We start from the raw sequence: 22672 nt of genomic DNA, 5'->3' as shown, positions 1-22672 counted from the left end.
TGAACGTACTTTTTAAAAAGCTCAAATTGACTGATCAGAGTTGGAGTGTATTTATTATGTTTGGAAGTTTGGAACAAGATGTGATGAATAAAATGTTCTCAGACACAATATGGAGATGACGTGTCTCTTGTTTTAATGTGGTGCTCGCTTGATATATATACGTGTGCATTTAACCAGTGAGTGTAAATGAACACGGGAGGAAATCCGTGTCTCACCCCTGACCTTCCCACGATCACCACCTCCTCCTCCACCACCATCAACACACGGCATGCGCGTCCACGTGCCTATGCTGTGCGCGTCGCCGTTCCTGCGGAATTCAGGAGGCTGTGGTCGGACTCCGAAAGGCTCCCACCTAGAAAATAATGAACAACAAATTTGACGCGTGAGTAAATAAAAGTTTCTGCGGAATATCTACCCGATGTTGGGCTCCCTGTCGCGTCTGCAAATTCACAACGTTAATGAAATCTGCGTTGCGTGTAGAAAAAGGAAAAAAAAAAAGAGAGGTGTGTCAGCTTTATTGCATGGTCCCGCATGCTCCGTGTGCGCTTCTAAACCCACATGAGAGCGAGGTCCACGCACACGGGTGCATTTAAGACGAGTACGTGCAACAGCGGTGAGAAATGGCTGTTTGTAAAGGGTGAAGGTGATGTGTTGTTAGCCGTAGCTTAGCCTGGCGGAAGGCTGGCAGGCCCCGGATCCTCGGTGTGGTAGTTGTTGAGAGGCGGGGGAAGGTGCGTTCAGGCTCGGCTCAGACTAGACACACGTGGGCTAAGGGCATGAGCAGATATACGACATGCCTGGCACTTGCTAAATGACGTCCAGGTTAGTTTTAGTGGAGCCGTATTCATAGTTATTATAATGAGTCAACATCTTTGCAGGACACAGTGGAAAAGTACACATAATTCCCAGTTTATCAGGTTTCTCGACCTCTAACTAATGCAACACACCAGCCCTGCTGTAAATACTCCCTGCCTCAAGGGTACACCTCATTCCCAGCATGTGCATTATTATCATTATTAGTAGTATTAGTATTTTATTTAAACAACTGTACACTAAATACTATAACCACTTATTCTTGTAGTACAATATATTTAACAGCAGTGTTACAAAGTACAACTTCCAAAGTGACAGTAAAGTTCATTTAAAACCTTTCTAAAATAAAATGTGAACTCTCCTTAAGTTACTTCACTGTCAAGCCTAACACGCTGTAAGCGCTGTTTATTTCCAACTAAGAGATGTGATTTTGTTCTGGTTCTCGTGCTTCCACACAACCCAGACTAAAAGATGACGACAGTGGAGATCACGACCAGGACCAAGGCTCACCGAAAGACGGTGAGAAGGAAAAGACTGAAGACGAGGACAAAGAACAGAGCACCGCCAAGAAAAAAGTGAGTCGTTGAATTCGCCGACGCACGTGCATTCGTTGCTCCTGTGTTAAACGCATGACTAAAGTTGGTTTTGCTGTTCTCGATAGATGGTGGTTCCAGGGGCAGGAGAGCACCCGCTTCAGTACAACTACACCTTCTGGTACTCGAGGCGCACCCCGGGGAGGCCGGCCAGCACTCAGAGCTACGAGCAGAACATCAAACAGATTGGCAGCTTCGCCTCGGTCTGTGGCTCCTCGTTGTGACCTCTTTATAGGGCATAGGCTGGGAGGGGACGCTGTTTGTTTATCACCTTTGCCAGACGCAAGCTTTGCTGACTCATTCTCACACAGTTGTCAATTTAAACATTTCTTGATCCGTCCAAGGTGGAGCAGTTCTGGCGTTTCTATAGTCACATGATCCGACCTAGCGACTTGACCGGTCACAGTGACTTCCACCTCTTCAAAGAAGGCATTAAACCCATGTGGGAGGTGGGTATATTTAGTATTTTTCCTGGTGGTGTATCTGTAATGGAAGGCCTGTTCTGAAAACGTGCATGTGTTTAGGACGATGCCAATAAGATGGGTGGGAAGTGGATCATCCGTCTGAGGAAAGGCCTGGCGTCTCGATGCTGGGAGAACCTGATCCTGGCCATGCTGGGGGAGCAGTTCATGGTGGGAGAGGAGATCTGCGGGGCTGTGGTGTCGGTACGCTTCCAGGTAAACCCAGTAACAGACATATACGCCTATAGACACCAGCCGCCCGGTCTCATCTCATCATACTCACAGTCGGTTTCTTCTCTTCGTGCTTTGTTTCTCTCAGGAGGACATTATCTCCATCTGGAATAAGACCGCTAGTGACCAGTCAACCACGTCCCGCATCCGAGACACCCTGCGCAGAGTCCTCAACCTGCCTCCCAACACCATCATGGAGTACAAGACACACACAGACAGCATTAAGTATGTATGTCTAAGCGTTTTATTATTTTTCTCTCCAACTTCTCTCTCTCTTTAACATTTACCTGAATGTGCATTTTCCGCAAACGTCTTTTCCTGGGTGACGACTGTGATGTTTTAACGTTAAAGACCACAGTTTTACATTATTTCAGTTGATTGACTAATCTGATTTGTTAATCAATTTGGCTCTTGGCCCTTTGATTGTACTAAAAAAGATGTCACCTTATTATGTTTTAACCAATAATTTAACCAATAACTCATTTGGAGTGTTACTAACTTTTTCTACCATTACCTGTTTTGCCAGTCACAATTATCTAATTAAATGCTTATGTCACAACATACACACCTATTTACGGACAAAATGTTGGTTTCTATGTTCCCATTACACATGGGCGAGGCTGAGACGACGTTAGCGTGTTTTTCCAACAGTTGCACAGAACAATGACACTTGAACTAATTAATCTGTGCTTATGGAAACCAAACTTGCAAAAGACTGCATCTGTGCTATTTGTAATATCTGAAAAATGTTCATTTAAAGTAAGGGTGGAAACACCAGCAGTAATTGGAAACATCCTATTCTATCCTATACAACATGAGCTTTAATTTCAGGAATGCCATGTGTTTTTGCTGCACTGTGTAGCACACGTCACAACCCAGAGTGAATTTCCTGTGTTATAATAAGGTTAGCACCACGTAGGCAGGCTTTCCTTCGACTGAGAAACAAAATTAAAATGGAATTATTACCTAATTTTCATCAATTTAGATGGTGATTTTACACTGTGAAGTGCACAGAAAGAACTGATTAAGGATCAATCACAAAACTGACAAAGAACAAGTTTGTAATGGCATCAGTAATTTTTTATTTTATTTTATTAATTCCCATCTCTAATGTTAGTTTTCTTTGAACCATAGGACGTATAATCTCCACATGGCAGCTCCCTTTTAAACCATGTGTTTGTTTTGCATTAAATGAATGCAGCTAATCCATTAAAAAGCCACGAATTTCTGAATGGTTTGTTTTTATTATGAATGATGATGTTCTGCATCCTCCTCTGTTTGCAGAGCATGGGAAGACTTCCATGGTCTGGTGAATGCTAGTGGAGGACGTTAGCCCCTCGCACAGAGATACTCCGAAAAGAGTAAGATGCAGTGGTTAAATGGGAGCAGAGTGCTGTAGTTTGTTTTTTTTCCTGTGACGTCATATCTCACATTCTAACGGTGTCTCTGCTGTGTAGGTGTAGATGTGACATGTTGGAGGGGGTGACGAGTCCAGGGAAGGATACTTCTGCGTGGATTGCCACTGTGTATTATGAAGACAGCCAAAGTCCTGGGACAGAGACCAGAAGACTATTCCTTCGTTGCTTCAAATTGGAAATGAAACAGAAAAGTCTTTCAACCGAACACTGAAAGAAGCTGAAGAAAGAGATATTTTTAATCAACCGGAGAAGAGAAAAGCCTTCACTTTTTTTAAACTTCTTTTTGTTTTTTTTTTCTTTTATGCAAGTTGTAACATCTGTTAACTTGCCGCCAAAGGGAGGCTGTGTGACTGGCGTCTGCTGATCTGGTCATTAGTTGATGACAAAGTGTACTTGATAAAACAACAAAACCAATATGTTATAAAACTAGATATGACACTCGCTGTTGACATTAAGTGTTAATTTGTTTTATTGGGACTCAAACAGGGTTGCAGGTAGATGTTATTTTATTACAGTGCTGTATTTTAACTACAGTTCCTCTGATCACTTGGAACTAGAAGGGATTCTATTATTGTGTACGATATAATTGTAAATAATGTCCACTTCAGAGATCACTTAAGTGAATCGGCAACAATGTTCCATCTTTTGACATGGAAGTTGAATCCCAAAGGACAAGGAGGATCATCTTGTGTTGGGCAGAAGGTTGTGTAATTGGCATCCTTAGGATGAACTGCCACGCTGCCTAAATCACTGTGCCTGGCCTCGAGCCCGACCCGAACCAGGTTTCCCTTTCTGTCCTGATCCCGCCTTTAACGAATCCAAGGGAAGGGCTATGCTTTATCGTTCTCATCAGAGGTGTATAGGAGTCCTGAAAACACTGACCTTCACTCCTTTTCCATTTTGTAGTAAAAGAAACGAAACTGGGCCGAGGATCGGGGTGCGTTACAGTTTTTATCACGAGGAAGGTGTCGGTTTGTTTTTTCCGGATCTGTGCGAGCAAAGCGCCTGTGGTTTGTTGGAGGACTGTGATGCTGCCCATATTTGGTGGTATGATGATGGGTGCAGGTGTGTGTGTGTGTGTCTGAAGTGAGGAAACACTGTTGGATGTACACCTGCTGGATTATAGCAATAAATGTTAAATATGCATCTGCTGCTAAAGCTGGGTCTGAGTCACTTTCTTTCATACATGAATGACTGAATAGAAGATGGTGAGTTTAAGAAACCAAAACTGCTTTATTAACTTTTATTTATTTATTTATTTATTTACACCATTTAAAGAGACAGGAGCCAGGGTTTATATGGTGTAGGGTAGATGTAGTCCATTAACATGTTAGTAATGACGGATCCATTTCACCAATCAGCTCATCTCAAAGAACATGTGATTCTGCAGAGAAATAATTAGAGCGCGTAAGGATGTGGAGATTGGCAATTTTTTTCTGCAGATTATCTAAATATGAGATAATGCATTATGTAATTCAGTTAAAATGAATTAGTTCCAACGAATCCCACTAGAACTTGTTTATCCAATATTTGACAGGAAGCATTTTTCTGTGCCTGAGTAATAGCATTTAGATGTAGCGTTTCTGTACCACTACTGTTTTCATCACAAAATATTATTTGAAACCACAGCATTTATCAAGAGAAAATCGTGCACTTACCAGTAAGAAAGTGGCAGCAAGAAGCAGGATTTTGTTGTGTGAATCCATACTCGGTGGCACTAGAGATGGAAACACATGAAAATGGCACGGTTACGGATTTCAAATCGGAAAGGAGGCTATGGAGTCCTGCATGTATGCTAAATGGAGGCATTGCTAGAAATTACATCATAACGGCGGTTCCCAAGTGGGAGCAGCAGACATTTCTGCTCAGCAGTAGGCTAATTACTGGAGCAGCCGTTCATGTTGTTGCTCTATATGTCCATATGTTGCAATAACGAGTCAAAGTTTCTGCTGCAAAAGAGACACGTTTGATGCTAGCAAGGCTAAGGCATACTGTTTAGCAAAAGCTATAAATGTTAAGAAGCCAAGTTCCTGTTGAGATCCAATCAGTGCAGTAGAACATTTTGAGGCAGAACTCACCCTCCAACCCAAAATACTCGTGATCCATGTTGCGTTCATCGTTGAATCCGGGCCATTTCTTCCATATTGTGCCTACTTTCTCGCCAATGTTGGAGACAATCTGTTGTGTGACGCAAAGCCGTGTGAAAATGATGGTCAATGAATGTACAGTTGTACATGTGCTGCGGGTTATATAAATAAACCTGGAACTGCTGGTTGGATAAGCAGCGGCACGGACAGCATGAGCCCTGGATTCTGTGTTTGGACGACCCTTCTGAGTCGCACACTTCCAGGAGAGGGGTGAACATGCTCCACCTGAAACCGGCCGACACACAGAAGCTTTACACGTTTCCTTACATAATCACGCAATAAGAAACCTGCCAGATACGCTGGCTGGGACTTCACACGGTGGCACAGTCCGGTCTTGATGGTTGGTTGACCACATTTTCAGCTGTCATGATTCTGCAGCACCAAAATCATTGTTTGCTCAGTGTCAGAGGAGTTCAAATTGGGGCACGCTTTATTCTAGGAAAACTGAGAGAATATTTATACCATGTCGATCTCTGGTCACTGAAACCTCTGCCAGGTCAGTGCTAATTGGAAACAACTTCATCGAGCGTGTTGCTCCGGGATAATGCTAAATTTGACACACAGGGCCACACTATTTAATGCAGGAGTCAGATTTAGGCCAGATGAAGAAGAACAAATAAATACGGTGTGACTGCTGGAGATGGGGTGTCGACGTGCCTCCCATTAGCCAACATTCCCATTAAGAAGGATGCCGCATTCCTTCCCTCCTAGCCCCACGCAACTCGGCTGGTGCGTCTCTGTGCAAACAGCTGTTTTGTGCATTAGCTCTCCCAGGTTTAGACTACACCCGGGCTCAGTGGAACAGTAAAGGCCCACAATGCTATTTACAGATAGGCCTGGGAATCTAATGTGGTCGGACAGAGGCTGGGAGTGACATGGAAAAAAAAGGCTCAAATGACAAGTTGTTCAGCCCAAGATCGTGAAGTATTAAAATTTCTGCAACATAAATATTCTTGACTAAATTTAGGTATCTTTTATTCCTGTTTTTTTATGAGACTGAAAGAAGCACGGCCACTTCAACAAAATACTCAACATGAACAAAAAAATTCCATAGTGAAATAACCACTGAGAAAAGCACAAACAAAAACCACATAGACAGATGCCTCAAAAACCTCAAATGCCTCTTTAATAGTAAAACGTTTGAAGTTTGCACCAAGACAGTAACACCAGAACAATGATCAAATTGTCCTACCTCTGACATATGGTACCAATGAGATGTTTTTGGGCCGTGTAGGCTCTCATCTCCATCAGGCAGCAGCCGAGACAGCAGGCGTCCACCCTGAGGGGCCTTTCAAAATAAAAGACCTGACGCCCCTGACAGTCATAGCCCTGCAAGGAACAGGCCCGAGCTGGACCGCAGCACTGGAGGCACAAACAAGAGCTCTCTGGCAGAAACGAGAGGTCAACAAATGCTGAGAAACATGGTTATTGTGCACGAGGTCAATATTGTCAGTCAAGACACGCGTACCTTCTACGGCCACAAACAGCTGTGACCTGCTGCCTCCTGTGGCGATGCTGTAAATCCTCCTGGAAACACACTGTGGACCTGCACCCAGAAGCAGACACAGCTTTGTAATGCAAGTGGCAGTTTTACACATAAAAGACAAAAGTAATCCCTCCTACTCACCCTGCAGCTCTGGCCTGCCAGTGACTCGGATCCGACTCACTGTTTCCAGCGCAGACATAAAGTCCGACCCCGCTGCAGCTCCAAGTTTCTGTTCCTCCGTGCCCGTTGGCCGCTGACAGTCGTTCTCCATCCTCCCCTCAGGAGCCAGATCTGACAGCTGCTCTTCAGGTTCCCAGTCAGGAGGTCCTTGGTGGGATTTGGGTCCAGGTGGGTGAGTGCGACACTCAAAAGAAGGAGGGCCGCCGCGGCTCTGGAAAGCTCTGAAGATCATCTGGATGTGCTTCTCTCGTTCAAGTTGACCAAATGAAAGAGGCTGAGTGGTGACCGCCGACATGGTGTTAAACTGAAAATATCCAAACATGAATGTTCATTTTTACACACACAGTGAGTAACAAAAAAAGCAGCTTACCCTGTGAAAAGAAGTGGACTGCTTAACCCTCTGAATCCCAAGCCATTTTTGGCCGATTTTGGTATCTGTCACATTTTTACTCACTGTGATCTCATTTTTCTGTGCACAGTGGGCTATAGGCCATATTATTTTCCACTAAAAAATTCCCTCCATTTCTTTGAATTTGTAGCCCGGTCCTGTGATGTAACCTTGTTCATTTCTGATTCCCATCTCTGCTTTATCTGTAGTTGTGTAAATTCATAGACAGAAAAATATATTTTAGGTATAATTTGCTAATTAATTTCTCCATTCCCTGTTAGTATTTCTATTAAAAACTCTTATAAGAACTTTTTTTATATATAATGATAAGAAGCCTTACCTTAAAATTTGAGCGGACTCCTGATGTTTTAGTTAAAAGTTAAAAGGAAAAGCCTTCTTCCCTCTACCCTGTGTTTTCTACAGCAGGATAAAGACAGTCCCCTGGTAGCAATATAAACATCATCCTCACCATAGCAGCCGGCCTCTTCTTTATTCACATCACACTCTGCTAATAGTATCAAATGCTAATAGGTGATGACAAAAACAACTGGCTAAAATCCGGCTGCATCTCCTGCCAGATAAATAAAAGATAAACAGAAAACATCTCTCAATGAAGCATTAAAAGTCTCTTGCTCACCATCAGTGTCCAACCTCCAGGCATCTACAGACTCTGGTCATCTAACAGTGAGAGGGAAGATGCCCCTCCTGATCTTGACTTGTCGTGATCAGGAGGGGTGAAGCCCCGGCCTCCTTCCCACCTGTGTGTGTGTGTGTGTTACTGTTCACGTAGCAATGTTTGGCTTTGCTGAATGTTTCTGGACAACTCACTCCAGCTCTTGTCCGCCAGCTCTGTGTCACCCAGACTCCGTTTCCATCCCAACCGGCCGGATCTGCCTTTTGTTGGGCTAGAAAGGCACCACTCAGCCATGTAATTGAGATCCTGCTTCCAGAGGTGGGGGGCTGTGCAGTGCATTCATGTTTCGGCTGCGGACTGGGAGTGCCTCTGCTTTCTGTGAGCCTCAAAACTAACGCAGGATGTTTGAGAAGTTGAGAAGTTTTCCCTTATACTTTTTATTGATAAAAAAAAAAAAAAAACTGAGTTGGAACATTTGGTTGTACAGTACTTACATGTGTGATCAACACCATGGCTCACGATGGACATGAACTTTATATAAACATCAGCAGCGAGTGAAGCAGCCAGCAAATACAACTCCTTATTCTTATACAGCAAAACATCGTTGTCTGTTACAGCTGATACAAGCATGCATCCACACAACTGTACAGCAGTCGTCATTAACAAGAGTGACATGTAGATGAAGTTCTGTGACAGTCCACAGACCCCCAACTGACACAATGCTGAAAATACTGCACATGCAGCTGCATCTTCTTAAATCTCTGTGTCTCAGTCAGACACTGTCAGATTTCCATTTTTGGGTGATATCCAGCGATTTTCTTCCTGGTTCACACCAGAATGTCTGCGATATCAGTAACATTGTTTAATGGAGGGAGGTACTTCTTCGGATCCCCATGGAAAGGCGAGGAGGGCGGCTGGTTGAAATGGCCCATCAGGAAGATGGCAATGGTGCCGATGAAAAACACCAGCGCCATGACAATGAAGCAGGCCCTGTCGATCACCCGGGCAACCAGGAACCATTCCTCATTCTCCTGAGGTCAGATAAGATAGATTATGGCATTTGGTTGCATTATATGCAGCTAAATTTACCCCCATACAGACATATTTTGAACTAGTAGCGTCAGATGAAACACATTTAAAGAGAAGATCTTACATTCTGGAAGTTGTTCTGCTGACGTGCGGTCTCTGCTATGTGTTTGCAGGAGGCGACGCACTGCTTCAGCTCCGGAGAGGCCTTCGCTAGGCTGGTGCTGAGCTGCTCAGCTGTGCCTCCCTCCAGACCGACACCTTTGTGCAAAATAATTCACTGGTTACGCACTTTCCTACACATTTGAACACACACAAGAAAAAAAAAAAATCAAATACTTACGTAGCTTCTCTAAGACTGACTTCATCAAACCGTTTCTCTCTTTGAGTCTGGCAAACATGAGCTCAGATCGAGCCATGTCCGTAGCATATTCTTCTGCCTTGGTGATGACAGTCACGGAGCTGCGGCGTCGATACACGGCCTTCTTGCCTGTAGACGGAGTTTCTGATGCGTCTGGTGTCCACGGTTGCATCTGCATCCTCAGCAGCCGAGGCAGGATGTTTAGGAGGATCTGAGGGTGAGGCAGAGTTAGACGGGCATCTGAGAGCAAGTAGACTTCTGATCAAAATCCTCAAACAATGATGACCCGGTCTCACCTTTCGGACTTTGTCCGTCATTATGTGAGTGTTTGGTGTTCTCAGGGACACGTTGAGAACTATCACGCAGTTCATCACTACCATGGTGGTCACGGACATCACAAACATCAGATACCTACAATCAAATGTTCATAAATCTCAGCTTGGGATGAGGAGTGAACTTCTAAACAGAAACCTGCTTTCCAACAGGAGAAACTTACTTTCCAATAAGAGGAACAGCCTTTGAAGTCTCTGGGACTTTCTTCGCAATAAGGAAGAGGAAGACAGTCTGGCCCAGAAGCGTGGCAATAGACATGGTGCACTTCTGGCCACCGGCTGCAAATAAAGTGGGAGTTGTGATGTCATGGGTTCATTTACCAGATGTAATGACAACAAAAGACGACACTTTTAAGGGAAATAAAGTGGAGTTAAGAACCTTTGGCAGGTAAGTAGTAGACCAACAAGCCGAGTGAGGAGAAGAGCACACAGGGAGCGATGATGTTGATGATGTAGAAGAGGGGCTTTCTCTGGATGATGAGGAAGAAGACAACCTCCTGGTACCCCAGCTCGTCTTTACTGTACTGAGTGTTGATCACCTTCTTGGCTGGTCTGTGTTTTATCACCCACTCTCCGTTCTCTGGAAACACCATTTTTTTTATATTCTGTTTTCATCCTAGAATATCTATTTGTTCAATTATTCAAAATCTCTCTCTCTGACATTGGCGTACCTGTAAAAGCCTCCGGGTCAATATCCACCCACTCCAGTGTGTGGTTATCCTCCTCTTTGAGAACCAGCTCGATCTCATTGGCGCTGTAGGTCTGGGAGCTGAACACAAGGAGAAGACATGTGGTCTGTCACCACAGCAAACATGGCCATCTATTCCCTTTTACAAGACAGCAGGGTGTAAAGGGACCATGAATGGAGGAGGCACTGTTCTTGGTTTGGACACTGTGAATTTTATTTAAACACAAAGCAACCTGCCATATAAACATGTTGGCTAATGGCCATGAGTCCAGATATCCCCAGTACAGTCCTAGCGTCCTTAGAAGCATCAACCAAAGTGTGTCAGATTTTCTCTCATTTTATCCAATCATTTAACAGTTCGATGCAATGTTACAGAAATTCTGTTTTACGTAATTTTCTAAAAATGTCTTCAATTGGCAAAGAGGGCAAAAATAAATCCTGTTGTACCTTTTAATCTTAAGTCCTAAGACAAAGCTTCTCACTGTTCAACTTGTAAGTAATCTTAACTGGCTCACTATGTCTTCCTTGTTGTTTGGTCGTCTTAGCAAAAAAGTTGACCCCCTAGTTTTTGATAATGACCCAGACAGTTCCAGCTATCTGCTAGCTAAACCTCTCGTTTCAAAGTGCTCATTACATCTGCTATAACTGGTATTATAACTTCACAGGTTGGCTTCTGTTCTGTTGGCTTCGCCTTTCTAGAACCGCTTGTCCTCTGGAGGACTGTGGGGGGGCTGGAGCCTGTCTCTGCTGTCACTGGGCGAGAGCCGGGGTACGCCTTAGATAGGTCTATTCTAAAGTTACTAAAGGGTGAATAGTACACAGAAAGCCAACACTGTATACGTGAATGAGTTTTGCCTGTAAAATTACTGGTATTTATCACCGACACTAATATGTCACCATTAGGTTTCCTGAAGAGTGATTCAGAAGCTCAGTGTTATTTCTCTGACTGTCACCATCACAGCTAATTAATTAATTCTAATTCTGTGTTCACATCATAAGCTACAACATGGTCAGCGTGACTGGCCCCAGAGTTGCTGTTAAAGTGTTTTAAATCTTAACTTAAATGTTAGCAACAAAGACACATGATTGGTTGAAAGTGCTTCACCACATCCATCGATCACCAAACAAAGTTGAAGCCAGGCTGACTCTGATATATAGAGCATCACGTCCATTACATAGTTTGGTGTCAGTTTGATGCTTCATGTCCTAATTACATGTTTTCCAATCACCACTAGTATGAATGCAACATAACTCCCTGGTAATACAAAAATGATCAAAATGGTTTTGTGTGCAAGAAACTATATAGCTTGATGTATGTATGTAAGTTTAAGCCTTGATGTAATTTAAACAGTTGAGTACTCCTCACTGCTTCGAAGGCAAAGATCAGCAGAATTAAATATTACAGAGTCTTGTAGTTACCACATCAGGCCACAGGGGGCACTGCTCAGCAAACATTGCATAGTGTTGCTTTAAACTCCCTAAACTCAGGGCTTAAAAGAGAAGAGATTTAGCCCAAATCCATTTCATCTCGATGATTACAAATAATTTGACTAAACCAAAGAATCTTTTGAAGATGAATGAACAATATCAGGTGTTCATGTTGTTTAGAGACTTCTACTTGTTCACTGACAGCTCATCAACTCCCAACAGATCTCGTGGAAACGTACCGGAAAACCATGGTGCAGTTCTGCCAGTCAAAGGGAAAGTAGTTGACAGTGATGGCGCAGGCGCTCCGGTAGATGGCGGGAGGCAGCCAGTACACACAGCCGTCAGGAGACACCAGCGCATTGCAGTAAAGTGCCACCTCAAACTGTCCATCCACACTGCAGAGAAGAGGAAAGAAGAAAAGGAGACTGATAAAGGTTTCCTTGCAAAAACACACAAACAAAAACATATATTCAGTCTGCTGCCAGCCCCTGTGGTAGTTTAATATCGTCTAAATGCAGCTGTTATGCTCTTTTTAAATAATCAAGGAAGGGTTTTAAAATTGTGTCATGATAAATATCTCTTCAAACAGCAGTGAATGTGATTTATATTCAGTTAATAATAAACCAGCTACTTTCTTCCATTTGTGGAAGTAAGTCTTTGGCTAACACTGAGAGGTTTTAGAAAACACACTGTAAGATTTAACTTTAGATTTTGGTGATTACAAGAATTATTCCCCACATTTGTCTTGTTGACTGGTGTGATGTGGATTACAGAAAACAAAACGTTTGCTCAGCAAATGGTAATGCAATGCTCCGCTTGTTTGAGTTTTCAAAAGAAGGCTATTAAACATTTCTACTTAATATTGAAGACAAAAGGGAACAGAGACAACTTCTTATTTCCATTATTATTTCTTTAAGCGTCTTCCACTCACTTGTTCTCCAGTATGACGTCAGGCAGCCAGATGCTTTTAGAAGGGATGCGAAGCTCAGAGGTGATGTTCCCGTACAGAGCCGACCTGGGCGGCTGGTCCCACCTGAGCCTGTAGTCGCACCATTTCTACATACAGAAATACTTTTATCTGTCAAATAACATCTGCCGCTACAAAGACAGAAGCTGAGGTGTGTGTGTAGGTTTACCAGCTCTATCCAGACGCTGGTCGTCAGGGCCTCCTCCTTTTCATTCTGAGGAGAGACAGTTTGGAAAACAGCGTTAGCTCAAGGGGCTGCGGCCCCCGACAGATACACCGCACCAAGCTTCTCTCACCAGAGAGATGAGGTTGGTGAGCGTCATCTTGATGGTGACCTCAGTGATGTCTCCACTCTTCTCCATGGGCCGAACGTTCTTGTTGTAGCCCTTCATCAAATCCTTGAAAAGTTCTCCCTCAAGGTTAACGGCCGATGCTGCAGAGGAAGCACAGAAAACACAGCACGGACGGAAAGTGAAGTAAATTGGCACATGAATTTTATAGTTTACTCTGCACTGGGACTAAACTAGAGACTCTTTGCTTTTTATATGCATCTTTTGACTTATACATTGAAGGAGACATGCACGGTGGCCATTTTCAAATAAAAATTACAGTTCAATTTCTGGTAGAGAGTTTCTTTGTTTCTTAACATGTCAGAACGGGCGTGGATGAAGGAACTTTCTTTAAAGACATTTAAAAAAAAAAACACAATTAGAACAAATGAAAAGCGAGACAACCCTATAAACTAATTAGAGCAAGGAAGTGAGCACATTACCTGCCTGTGATTTGTAGATTTATGTTAGTGCTTGATTGGAGAGTTTCTAATCCGTTATTAACAACCGATGGATATCAACACTCGATGGTATTAATAGCACAGATAAACAAACACAAACTCACTTCTGCCTTGTTACCAAGAGCAACAGACTTATTTATGACATACAGTATGAGCACAACAAATTAAGTCTGTCAGTCAGTGATATGCGGCTATGTATGCTGTACATGTCCTGCCAAATAATGAGGCATGATGAAGTTCAGGTCCCTGTTGTGTTTTTAAAACACAAGTAGATCTTTGTCGTTTTACTCTTCCCTTACTGAACCTGCCAAAGACACATGCTCTGTAAAATAAACACAATATTTTTTTTTCTAGCAGTGGCCTGTCTATGCCATAGAGATTTAAATACACGTTGCTCCTCGTACCGGGGTCCCTACCTGTGGCTGAAATCATGAGCACCCTCACAAAGAGTGTCAGGGAGCGCCGAGGTCCAGAATCCATCAGTGTGCGTGCGTGCGTGTGCGTTTGTGCAGCGCTGTCTGAGAGGAAGCCGTGATCACTAATCTGATGCACAAAGACGCTACTAGACGAGGCTGCTGGCGCTCTGCCTATGTGTGACTATGTGTGACTGTGTGTGTGTGTTTCCCAGCAGAAGTCAGGGCTCGGCTTAACGGGAGGGTGGAGGCCTGTGGTGTGGGGGTCGCTGGGGGAGCTGATGATTGTTAGGGTTAAATCCAAAAGTGTATTTCCAGTACGGCATAGCCAGCTGTCACTCACACTGGGAACATGGCATGCACACAGTTTGGGCATTGTACATGGCTGCCCTCCAGTGTTACACACACTGTATTGTAATTCCGCTCACTGCACCTGGCCATTGTCATTTAGTGAGTCCACACGAACTATGTAATAAAGCTGATGTGGGGCAAACTTAGCACTGGTCTATAAAAAGCTAGTTAACAGCATTTCCATCAGGTGTTAGTTAAAAAAGGATTAGACATACATGTTGTTGCTGTGTGCGTCTCAAAGGCAGATTTCTTTCTTTCCTTTTTTTTTTCTCTTTTTTTTTTTTAACAGTGGACACCAGCACAGGTGGCAAGACTCATCCATTTACAGCAACACCCCCCCCTGTGATGACTGACCGGACTCTGTACAAGTTGCCAGGACACTTGCGACTTGTCATTTCTTTGTGTACGAGTAACAAAAATACTTGTTCCTGCCACGATAGGAAACACTTCCCAGACACAAACAGCGTCAAGCAAGGCCGGCTGATGTGTCGCAACAGAAGTACGAGTGTGTTTACTCAGCTGTTAACACTCGTAGTCCTGTGTAATCCCCTTTTAGGTCTTGAGAAAATAATGAAAAAAAAAAAAAAACGTGAAGTTGCTGGTTTATTCGTCTCTACTTTCTGGCGGCGGCTGAGCCTTGGAGAAGGTGAATGGGTGTGTTCAAGCAAATGTTGCTCTGCTCTGGCCGATGACAGACACTAAGAGGCTCTAAAGGTCAGTGTAGTTCTGGGTCCGGTTACAAGTCCGTCCTGGAAATGAGAGAAAACAGGGAGGTAATGGTCACCTCGGCACAGCAGCTGTTGCGTTGATGTAAAGCTTTAAGGGGGCGCGGGCGCTGAGGTCAGTGTGGGGTCACAATAGAGGGGGTGCGGTGGGGGGGTTGTCATCCGCTTCAAAGCCGTCTTCGTCAGAGCGCTGCAGCTGCAAAATGCTGGAGGATTAGCAGCATTACTGTCAGCTAATTTGAATGTCTCACCTTAAAAGATGCTCAACAGAACATGCCAGAGCGGTAATAACAAGTTTATTTTATATATAGAATTTTTTTTTCTTTTTTTTTCTTTTTTTTTACAAAAATACAAAGATTTTTTCTCTATACAAATAAATATTGTAAGAAAAGGAGATGACATGAATAATATATACAGTCTGTGCTTCACAAGAGGCTCAACCTTTGCAAAAGACAACATGAATAACTTATCATTTTGTACAGATTCATAAGTTAGGCAAGGCTGCATCTCCAACCACCACTTGGTGTGTGACTGCTGGTCGATCGATACATTCATGTTTTTAGAGTCAGCCTCTCAGTTGGGGGGCAAAAAAAAAAAAAAGTTTTTCACAGTAGACAACTGAAGTTTGAGTGAGCTTTCGCTTTACAGTGTTCGCGTCTGTCTTTAGTTTTCAGTTCCATGTCACCTCACTTGAGGAGGCTCCGCGCCATCTTCTGCCATGTGAGTCCCTGTGTGCATTGCATTCTCGCACGTCAAGACTTGAGAGTCTCCAGCGCCAGAGCGATGATCCTTGGCACACTGCGGTAAAATGACTCGTTCTCCAGGCCAACAAGACTGTAGAAGGTCACGGGTCGTCCTCCCACTACAGCTCTGATCCGAGCCTGGTAAAGACCTCGGTCGTTCTTGGAGTTCAGATCAACTAACACCTGAGGAGAAAGGAGACGAATTTAGAGGCAGCTCTTGATAGTTGCTGGGAGATTTAATTGCCTTCATTTGTAATTATTTACCTCTTGGAAGTTCATGCGTAGATTCTTGCTTGGGAGGTTTAAGACCCAGCTGTAGGAGTCTCTGATTTGGCTGACACGCTGCGAAGACTCTGTCACTCCAGGACAAACTACAAGGAAACACAAAAATATTTAATTTGAGACATACCATCCACATGGAGACATGGAGCACTTAAGTTGTAAGTTTCATCAGAACAGGACGTGGAACGTACTTTTTCCACTGGCACCAGGTGTCTGCCTCTTACGGAGAAGGCTCCTGTATTTTCTGTGAAGACTTAAAGGTTTGTCAGCAGTCAGTCTGGGGTCTCCAGCCTCTGTGTGAGGGCTCTCGGCGACCGGCTGGACCACAGTTGTCGACTGCACCGGAAGCAGTGACTCTGAAGGTTTTTCTGTTACGTCTCCGTTCTCAACAAATGTAAAATCCTCTGACGTGGTGCTCCATTTCACATCAGGAGGAGCGTCTCTGCTGGATGAGGCTTCGCTTTGTGATGGGTTTTCACCTCCAACCCCGTCATGTGTTCTCAGTTTCTGAATTTCATTCATCAGGGCTGTCAGAAGTGACCAAGGCTCTTGTGATTCCTGGAAAGATGAGAACAGGTCGGTGCGAACCGGTGCTTCGGTGGAAAAAGAAGTAAGAAGAGGCTGATTGCTGCCAGACTCCCACTGGAGGTAGACCGGGTCCAGGTGCAGGAGAGGAGGAGCAGCTCTCGAGTCCAGTTTGGAGCGCAGAGCTGAGATGACAGATCGATATTCGACCTCCAGCTGTTGTACTGAAGAGTCCTGCATCTGGAGATGACGTGCAAACAAAAACATGGGTATTAAGATTAGACTGATGTTCATCTCAAGTGTTGAATGTGGACAAAAACAAAAAGAAAACGACACATTTTTAGCATCATGTAAAACTTTGAAGAGAATCACTTGGCGTGATGTGAGATCATTTGAGACCATAAATCAATCTACCTGTGAGAAAATGCTGTCCTCCTGTCTTCTTTGTGCGGAGGAGACATCAGTGGATGTGTCAGAGTCTTGTTTGTCCGAATCACCAGCCATGTTTCTCAAGTATTTCTCCCAGTCGTCTACGGAGGGTCCCACATCTCTGAATAAGGCCGGAGGAGCCGGAGAAGTGTCGTGCTCCACTGGCACCACAGCTCCACCTAGCTGTTCTGCAAGTAATAAAGCACTTGATATAACGGTGACCAGCAAAACAAAGCACTTCAGCATTATTTCAAACCACGTATGCAGGTTGTTCTGTACTGTATGAAATTATCTACACATTTTTTCGTAGTCCTGTACCTTCAATCTGTGTGAGGCCATGGCTCAGGCCCAGGTCCCTCCTCTCTCTAATGTGTGTGAACGCCGTGTTGTAGACGTGCTCCACGAGCTGAGGCAGAGTCTGGGTGAAGAAAGTCAAGTCCACTTTGTCCCTGATGTAGTCCTCGGCCCTCTGGAGCAAGTCCAACAGTGTCTGCAGGAATGAGCGTAACTCTGGACGACAGAGGGAGAGCAAAAGATCAGAAAACTCAACAGCAAACAAACAATACATTCAGTTTTTATTCCACATCTATAAGAGCACTTACGACATTTCTTGAAGCGGGTGAGGCATTTGTCCTCTGCCATTTGGCTGCATGCGCTGGCAGCCTGACCAGGAGGACAGGTCAGGGTATAGAAGCGACACAGAGAGCTGAACTCTGACCGCTGCTCCCCTTCTGTCATTTCAGTTGTCTTGAGGAGCTCTGGACATGTTGGCTCCCGGCTCCCAAATGACTCTTCAAAGGAGAAGCAGAGAGCGAGAGGGTGAAGTCAGAGATGATTCAGCAGTTTTACAAGTCCCACGTAATGATTTTCAAAAGACTTTGTGACAAAGAAAGTGGTGAGTAGTTTCATTCTCGCTTTGAAACTCACTCTGTATCTCGGCCTGAATCCAGTCAGAGAACGCAGACACGCGCGTGTAAACTCCAGGCTTTCCTTTCTCCCCACAGCCGTCTCCCCAGGAGGTGATGCCATAGAGCTGGAATCGACCTGAGATCCGGTCCTGGTAGATCAGAGGGCCTCCAGAATCTCCCTGTGGGTGACAGAAAAATCCCCAAAGATTAGAAACGCTGGTCTGTTTGCAGAAATAATTGAACCAAAAATACTGAAACTGTTCTTCCCACCTGACAGGAGTCTATGCCTCCGGAGAGATAACCAGCACACAGCATCGTGTTGGTGACCAGTTCTTTGCCAAGCGTGCTCTTACAGGTGCTTTGAGGCAACAGGGGCACTTTGGCCTCCATCACCACATCGGCAGATGGACCATCTGTAGGGACGAATACACACAGGAATACTCAGGCTGAGTATTAATAGGTTCATCATGTAGAAAGAAATACTTGCTTATAATGACTGCAGGATAAGGAAAAAACAAAAATCCATTAACAGCTGTGACTCACCCTCATAGAGGGACCCCCAACCTGCCACTAGACAAGGGCTACCAGTGGGGGGGTCCACGCTGGAAGGGAGGCACACCGGGGTGACATGCTCAGACAGGACTGCTGGGGACGTCAGCTCTACCAGGGCTATGTCGTTGTTAAAAGTCTTTGGGTTGAACTGCAGGAAGAGAACAATACAAACTTGATGTTTCAGCTGATTAATCAGGTTATATCATTGTCTGAGGGCTGTTAGGGTTTAAATGATAATAATTAAACTGCGTTTTATTCACCAGGCTTAAATATTTACCTTAGGATGTGGAATGATACGGTTCACTTTGAGAATCTGCTCATCAGGGTCAGTCTTGGTGATGTCAAACTCGCCCACTACAGCTGTCCAGGAGCTCTCACTGTGACTTCTGTAGAGGTCAGAGCAATAAGAAAAACAGAGAGCGAAATGAGGGAGGGAAAATAACAATAATAATAACAATAATAATGAAAAAGTCAAAGAGGGTCTTTCTGAATAATGTGTTCACTTACCCAGCAAAACAATGTGCGGCTGTGACCACCCAGGAGCTGTCCACTAGCACCCCTCCACACATCAGGGCTCCATCTAGCTGCAGGTTGACGAGCCAGGGCCAGCTACCTGGAGGAGCGGGGGAGCCGCCCACGATCCTGGAGCGAGGCTGCGTGATGTTTTGCACAGTGGATGATCTCTGGCCACACACTGCTGCTGAGACAGAGAGACATGGACGGTCAGGACATGCAGCAAGGATGGCTTTTTGTAGATAAATGTATAACATCCATAGCAGTAAGTGAAAACATGTATCTCCTCACCCTGTGCACGTGTCTGCATGGCAGGTTCCAGGTTTTGCATCGTGTTGAGCAGGCTGCACTGGAGGACACGGGCGCTGCAGCTCTCACCCATGATCCTGATGCAGCTCTCGTTATCCTGTTCACCAGGTGGACAGCGATGCTGGTAGTACGCGCAGGCTTGACTCAGAGCCCAGCTCCGCTCTGCTTCGTCCTGAAGCTTCTGGGCCTTGCTGATGGCGTCGCAGCTGGGCTCTGATAAGGCACTGGATGGAGACGCTGTCGGACAAGAAGGGGACACCTGTCACGGACAAGGCTGCGAAGGGCATGGGCATCGAGTGGTGCTGCAGGGTAGTATTTTACTTACAGCAGGAGCCCGACAGCTGTCCACAGTTCTGAAACAGACAGGGAACACAACCCCGGCAGCCGGCTTCAGCCCGACTTCTATCAGATGAGGCACGTTCAAGAGCGGACAGCGCACTCGTCATGGCTGCTTCCAAAACAACAGTGCCACGGTCAGACAGAGCTGCAGGAGAAGACGTGACGAAAGCTTTAAATATTTGAAGGAGCACACAGAAATAGAGAATAATATAATACATATAGTTTGTCAGTGCTTAGTAGATACTTCACGTCCAAAGTTAGGAAATCTCCACAAATAGTTTTTGGTATCTGCCTCATCCGTTAATTGCTGGGTTGGACTGTTAAAGCAATACCTTTCTTAGAAAGAAAGATCTTCTGACAAAACTACTAAACTTTTAAACTTTTGCCTAAAAGATTAAAGGAAGGTCGTGTAGGTCATTTCATGGATGTCATTTGCTGTGGGAACACTATGTGTGACCGTTACCATGGACCGGTGCAGCTTTCCGGTGTGTGTGTGTGAGTAGCCCCCTTTTTCTCATGCTGCTCTTTGAGCTCATTGGCAGCGTTTTAGGGAAGCCTGCTCACGCTCAGCGCGCTGGTGAGGCTTCTACAGACACACTTCAATCGGGCCGCCGACCCTGCCGCCCCCCTCTGTGCCGCAACACATCACAGGATAGGCCACTAACAACAACAATGCTGATTGAAGACTTAATTAGAAGGCCAGGGCTGAGCGGGCAGAGCCCGGTGGGCAGGGACAGGCCCTAAGGGCACACGGGCTGGCAGCCCCGGGGCAGCTGGGACCCACAGTCTCTTGTTCTAAAACACACCAAACACACTGCCATCACCAGCCGCCCGCATGAAGGCTTCCGCTGTACTCGGCACTTCAACCAGATAGGGCCAGAGGTCTCTCAACACGGTGCTCTGCTGCAGTAAATGACCACTGGCAAACTTCCTATTCTCAAACTAGTGAAATGAATTGATCTTAATGTGGATTTTTGGTCTTATTTGTGTGTTGCTATATTACTACTTCATGTTTGGACACTTGTTCCATAACACACTATACATTTCTGCAGGAATATACGCAGTCATCCAACTTAAATGAAGGACAGAAAAACTTCAGACATGCGCAAACTATGAAACAGCATCATATATACATATATATGACATGAAATTTAATATTAACTGGGTATCTTTGGAGCAGATTAGCAGCAACGGGGGGTATTTACCCTAAAAGCATCACCTCATGATCAGCGCTCGTTTGCAGAATTAGAATTAGTGAGAAAGTTTGAAAACTACCACCAAATATTTTGAATGAGGGAGTGGCAGGTTCTGTTGTAGCCCCTTCTCTGTTGTGGTGAATAACTACTGTTAAGTCTGGAGCATGTACCTTTCAGTGCACTCTGTGGCATCCTGTAGACCTCTCTACCTGCCGGGGCTCCCAGCAAGCAGTCCAGCCCCGTAAGCAGCAGCAGCGACATCAGCAGCAGCATGGTGTCAGAGCATCAGACCTCCACTCCACGGTGACAGCAAGCAGACAGGCTGGGGACACGCGTGACGGCCGGAGAGGACGCGGGGGCCGCTGGAGACGAGGCCGGTGCAGTGCGGTGTGTCCAGGTCTGTGTTGTCTGGCAGCTCGATGCAAACACTAACCGTCTCCCTCCTCCTGACTCTCTGGGCTCTCTCCCACACTGCGGGACAGTGCAGGGCATCTGTCTGTAAGTTTACTTAGAGGAACAATAGGTGCCTGGAGTGGTCCCTGGTATATATAGAGTCCCCAGGGGAACAGCAGTAAGAAGGAGGGGGAAGAGGAGAGGAAAGGGAGAGGGAGGGAGGAGGGAGAAATGCTCCCATGGCCAATACACAAACAGATGAATTCATTAAGACTGTGACAGCAAATCGGGCGCAACTTGCCAAGGCTGGACATTACAAAGAGGTTTGGTTCTATGAAAGGAGACAGAGGGAGGGAGAGAGAGCGAGAGATACAGATAGGAGGAGGGGGGAGCAGAGCGATTGGCTGGGCGGCAGGGAAGGGGGTGTCGTTTGAATTAATTAATGTGCGAGGAAGAGGGAGAAAGTTATGCAGATAAGGATATGTGCTGATGTGACACTGGAGAGCAGGAATGCAGAGTGAGAGGGACGTCAACAAGCGTCCGAAGCGAAGAGTCGCAGCGTGAGCGGGAGACAAGGGGGGGAAATGGGGGGGAGGTTGAGTGACAGAGTGTGAGAGAGCAGGAGCGAGGGAGAGGGAAGTGTCTGCCATTCTCCGTGCCCCTCAAAGAGGGCATTGTCCCTGGCGTCCCTCTGAGGATGCCCACATCAAAGCCGTCCCCCGGGCATCACTTGGCTGCCGCCTCCATTGATCACTTACAGTCTTTTATTCGCCCCATTAAAATATTGTCAGTTCACATCACTTTTGTCTTTCTCTCCTGAACTCTGCTTTTGTTACATAAAGATACAGTAAAAGAGTCCCCAGGAACATGGTGTGTTTTTTAAAAGTCCAGCAGAAATCATTCATCCAACTTACTGGAGCTTTTAATGCTTCAGTGTCGCTTTAGTCGTCAAAGTTTTCATGTATTTTGTCACGTCAAACAAAAACTATCATTCAGACTTTATTGTGTTTTTTTTTTTTTTTTTTTTTTTTGCTGTGACACGGACGCACAC

At 45.1% G+C, this 22672-nt stretch overlaps 4 protein-coding genes across 7 annotated transcripts; 1 reads left to right on the top strand and 3 right to left on the bottom strand.

Moving 5' to 3' along the window:
* Positions 1-223: 223 nt before the first annotated feature.
* eif4e2 (eukaryotic translation initiation factor 4E family member 2) lies at positions 224-4674 on the top strand. Of its 3 annotated transcripts, none has more exons than XM_047588871.1 (8): positions 224-382; positions 1277-1388; positions 1475-1609; positions 1751-1855; positions 1931-2083; positions 2187-2323; positions 3383-3459; positions 3556-4674. In XM_047588871.1, the coding sequence occupies exons 1-7, from the start codon at positions 363-365 to the stop codon at positions 3429-3431; spliced, it is 711 nt and encodes a 236-aa protein (XP_047444827.1). In that variant the 5' UTR covers positions 224-362; the 3' UTR covers positions 3432-3459; positions 3556-4674. The 3 variants fall into 3 exon arrangements, with proteins under 3 accessions (XP_047444827.1, XP_047444828.1, XP_047444829.1); XM_047588872.1 differs by having other exon boundaries at positions 2187-2327; XM_047588873.1 differs by lacking the exon at positions 224-382 and having other exon boundaries at positions 1277-1392.
* Positions 4675-4766: 92 nt separating this feature from the next.
* Positions 4767-8553, bottom strand: LOC125010329 (phospholipid scramblase family member 5). 2 transcript variants are annotated; one of them, XM_047588869.1, is made up of 8 exons: positions 8355-8553; positions 7291-7633; positions 7132-7209; positions 6856-7048; positions 5777-5888; positions 5595-5694; positions 5175-5233; positions 4767-4900 (listed from the first exon to the last, which is right to left on the bottom strand). In XM_047588869.1, the coding sequence occupies exons 1-8, from the start codon at positions 8376-8378 to the stop codon at positions 4874-4876; spliced, it is 936 nt and encodes a 311-aa protein (XP_047444825.1). In that variant the 5' UTR covers positions 8379-8553; the 3' UTR covers positions 4767-4873. The 2 variants fall into 2 exon arrangements, with proteins under 2 accessions (XP_047444825.1, XP_047444826.1); XM_047588870.1 differs by lacking the exon at positions 8355-8553 and adding an exon at positions 8058-8144.
* A 222-nt stretch (positions 8554-8775) lies between these two features.
* On the bottom strand, positions 8776-14587 carry chrng (cholinergic receptor, nicotinic, gamma). Its single transcript, XM_047589744.1, has 12 exons — positions 14360-14587; positions 13450-13586; positions 13323-13367; positions 13118-13242; positions 12426-12581; positions 10742-10839; positions 10450-10650; positions 10235-10349; positions 10035-10149; positions 9721-9949; positions 9505-9638; positions 8776-9382 (listed from the first exon to the last, which is right to left on the bottom strand). The coding sequence occupies exons 1-12, from the start codon at positions 14421-14423 to the stop codon at positions 9179-9181; spliced, it is 1623 nt and encodes a 540-aa protein (XP_047445700.1). The 5' UTR covers positions 14424-14587; the 3' UTR covers positions 8776-9178.
* A 1122-nt stretch (positions 14588-15709) lies between these two features.
* prss56 (serine protease 56) lies at positions 15710-21755 on the bottom strand. Its single transcript, XM_047590068.1, has 14 exons — positions 21399-21755; positions 20019-20177; positions 19676-19930; positions 19379-19568; positions 19149-19257; positions 18863-19019; positions 18590-18732; positions 18339-18498; positions 18014-18202; positions 17730-17921; positions 17397-17599; positions 16649-17222; positions 16440-16546; positions 15710-16358 (listed from the first exon to the last, which is right to left on the bottom strand). The coding sequence occupies exons 1-14, from the start codon at positions 21499-21501 to the stop codon at positions 16185-16187; spliced, it is 2715 nt and encodes a 904-aa protein (XP_047446024.1). The 5' UTR covers positions 21502-21755; the 3' UTR covers positions 15710-16184.
* Positions 21756-22672: the final 917 nt, after the last annotated feature.

This window comes from Mugil cephalus, chromosome 7, assembly GCF_022458985.1.
Source record: "Mugil cephalus isolate CIBA_MC_2020 chromosome 7, CIBA_Mcephalus_1.1, whole genome shotgun sequence".
Lineage (NCBI taxonomy): Eukaryota > Metazoa > Chordata > Actinopteri > Mugiliformes > Mugilidae > Mugil > Mugil cephalus.
This window is presented reverse-complemented; position numbering and strand designations above follow the sequence as displayed.